This window comes from Cyprinodon variegatus, unplaced genomic scaffold (assembly GCF_000732505.1).
Source record: "Cyprinodon variegatus isolate N-32 unplaced genomic scaffold, C_variegatus-1.0 Scaffold618, whole genome shotgun sequence".
NCBI lineage: Eukaryota > Metazoa > Chordata > Actinopteri > Cyprinodontiformes > Cyprinodontidae > Cyprinodon > Cyprinodon variegatus.
In genome coordinates, this window is record NW_015151071.1 from 318,666 (window position 1) to 321,927 (window position 3,262).

General features: G+C 38.0%; 1 protein-coding gene across 1 annotated transcript in view; it reads right to left on the minus strand.

Moving 5' to 3' along the window:
* The window catches only part of echdc2 (enoyl-CoA hydratase domain containing 2), an 11,960-nt gene extending 9,736 nt beyond the window's left edge, over positions 1-2,224 (minus strand). The window contains exon 1 of the mRNA XM_015392976.1: positions 1,918-2,224. Within this exon, the coding sequence (XP_015248462.1) occupies positions 1,918-2,140 (223 nt within the window). The 5' untranslated portion in view covers positions 2,141-2,224. The remainder of the gene's footprint in view (positions 1-1,917) is intronic.
* Between the last annotated feature and the right edge of the window lie 1,038 nt (positions 2,225-3,262).

Below are 3,262 nucleotides of genomic sequence, written 5' to 3' on the forward strand. Positions count from 1 at the left end.
ATAGAAAGCCCACCTTGTAATTGTCTTTAAATGCTTTTGGAGGTTCAAGTCTGAATCCAGCACTACACCTAGACCACCTGATCAGTGGTTACTAGCTGAAGCGACTGAAGCTGTGTGCTAACTGTAGATCTCTCCTCTATTGGTCCAAAGATTATTACTTCAGTTTTGTTTTTATTATTTTATGCAATCAGCTGACAGGCAAGGTACAGTAACAGGTGGGGGAGGGGTTACCCCACTCTAGGCTACAAACAGAATGAAATAAAATGACTTTAGAGCAGTCATCCCCAAAGTTTGACCTCAAGGGCCGCCGTCCTGCAGGTTTTAGATGTTTCTCTGCTTTAGCACAGCTGATTCTGATGATTGCAGTTCAGCAAAAGTCTGTTAATCAACTATCAATGTCAATCAGCTGTACTGGAGCAGGAAACCTCTAAAACCTGCAGGACAGCGGCCCTCAAGGACCGACTTTAGGGATGCCTGCTTTAGACCATAGAAATGGTAAAAACAAAATATTTTACTACTTCATTAAAACCTTAATATTCAATTACGATACTACTGATGGATGAATGGATCTATTCATCCATCAACCTGTGACTTGACTGGTTGATGTTCAGCAGCAACATTGACAGCAACTTAGGTCAAAGAGAAATTTCTAAATTCCACATCAGATGTGGATGAAACTTTATGAGCCACATCTGGAAGGTGTTCTGCTGTCATTATGAAATAAACCTTCACTAAAAATGCATAGTCTGGCAGCGATATTTATGGTACCTTAGTTTGAAGTGAATGAGTGGAGAGATTTTTAGGGGCCGTAATTTTGAAATTCCACATCCATAAAGTTCAGTCACATCTGAAGATGTTCATCTATCATTCTGGAATTAAAGCATTTACTGAAAACAGTTTAGCAACAAAACTGAATGCAGCACAATCAGAGATAACCTGCAGGGTTTAAGGGGCTTTAATTTTGAAATTCCACGGGATTTATTTGCGCTTTGATTGTTGGAGGGCCTCGTCTGTCACCTGGAAAAGTAACCATGTAAAAAAAAAAATCTAAAAGCAATAAATTAAATTTAATAAGAGTTAATTAAATGTATATTTCAAGATATTCACTGTCAGAACACTACAAAAATGGCACAAAGGTCAATTAATTAACGTATGTAATCAAATAACTGCTGTTATTTCCACATCTAATCTCTACGGAAGAGGATTAGGGCCACTGAAAAAAAAGTTAACTGATTTTTTTTATTTTATTTCAGTTTATTATTGGAAAAAAGTCAAAATTCTGACTTTAATCTCAGAATTCTGACTTTAATCTCAAAATTCTGACTTTTTTCTCAGGATTCTGACTTTAATCTCAGAATTCTGACTTTAATCTCAAAATTCTGACTTTTTTTCTCAGAATTCTGACTTAAATCTCAAAATTCTGACTTTTTTTCTCAGAATTCTGACTTTAATCTCAAAATTCTGACTTTTTTTTCTCAGAATTCTGACTTTAATCTCAAAATTCTGACTTTTTTTTCTCAGAATTCTGACTTTAATCTCAAAATTCTGACTTTTTTTCTCAGAATTCTGACTTTAATCTCAAAATTCTGACTTTTTTATAGTCGGAATTCAGTCAGAATTCTTAGATTAAAGTCAGAATTCTGACTTTTTTCCAATACTAAACTGAAATAAAATTTCAAAATCCGTTAACTTTTTTTTTCCCCAGTGGCCCTAATCCTCTTCCTTAAATCTCAGGTGTCACTACCGTAATTCTTAGTATTCGCGCGACCTAAAAAAAACGCGCGTCTTGATTCCGAAGCGGAGGCCTGCTGTGAAATAAAAGTTTAACCAACGGGTGACAGGTTTTAGAGAACAAAGTGATCCGTCCATCGGATAAAGGCTAAAATAATAATAATTCGGTAGAAAATGAGTCCATACCTTCATCCTGTCCCTCTAATCGCTTCAGGTCCACCTCCACGGACCCCCCCACCTGTGTGTGCTGCCAGCCGCTCTCAGCGCGGCTGCAGGCCGCGGGAGAGCGGCTTCCCTCGGCCAGCAGTGGCGCTCCGGCCCGGTGTAACACACGGTGTTTGAGTGGGACAGCCACGGGCCGCCACCGTGAGCAGCTGGGGACAAGCAGTCTGCGGAGGACAGCAGCCATCCTCTCTGCTGGAAGCAGTGAGATCAAGCAGAGGAAAGCTGCTGTGGAGCAGCAGGAAAGTTCTTCCTGAATGAGGAGGGACTTAAACACACAGCAGCTGCAACAATGGAGAACTTTTTCACTCCATGCTGCTCCATTTCTCTTACATTTTATTTTATTTTTGATGACAAAATCTAATTATTTACGTTAGGTTATTGTTATTAAACAAAAAACGAGTAATAATAATAATAATATAAAAACAAAGTTTCATTTTTTCCCCCTGGCTACAGCTGCAAAGTACTAAAGAACAAGTCAGATGTTTTGCAGGATGTTTTATAGATTCTGCAGAGTGACACATGCTGCTGCAGTCAGTCTATTTTAGGTTGACACCCTGCAAAGCAACCAACAGCCTGCAGAGGTCACCTGCTATTAAACGGTGCTTCATAAAGGCCTCAGAACAGGCACGTCCACAGCACTGACCTCTATTTATTCACGGGATTGCTGATTGGCTGATAAAAGTGAAGCCATGGTCCGCCATGCTGGTACTCCCCTCTCCCACAGACACCCACAGTCAAAGTGTCTACATGTGCAGCATTTGGCTGCAAAAACAAGCAGTATTCTGGCTGTGGGAAGATGTTCCACAGTCAGTGGATGAACTAACCTAGAAAATCTATATATAAGCTGATCCATCCTATAGTATAGTAAGTAGCATAACATTATTCTGGCTATCTCAGACTGACTCAGATTTATTGACTAAATTAGCCAGTATCATTGTGTCTAATGTAGGAAAATAGAAAGTAGAGTAAATAGAAAGTAATTCGTCATTAAGCAGATGACGTAGTGCTTTTTGTAGTGTTTGTTGTATTTCTCATTTTAAAAAATGCTGTGTTAAAATATATTGCATGTTATACTGACAGAAAAAAAGCAACTCAAACATTTGACAGAGAGAGAGAGAGAATTACCAGACATCTAAGTTTTTATTTACCATAACAATGTAATACATTAATGTACATTACATTTACATCATCAATTTGGCACTATTTGCACATCTGTATTATTATGCTCCAATAACATAAATTTTATTGTGATTGATTTGTATAATATATTAAATTACATGATTTAGAGACCTCATTGGCCTTAAAA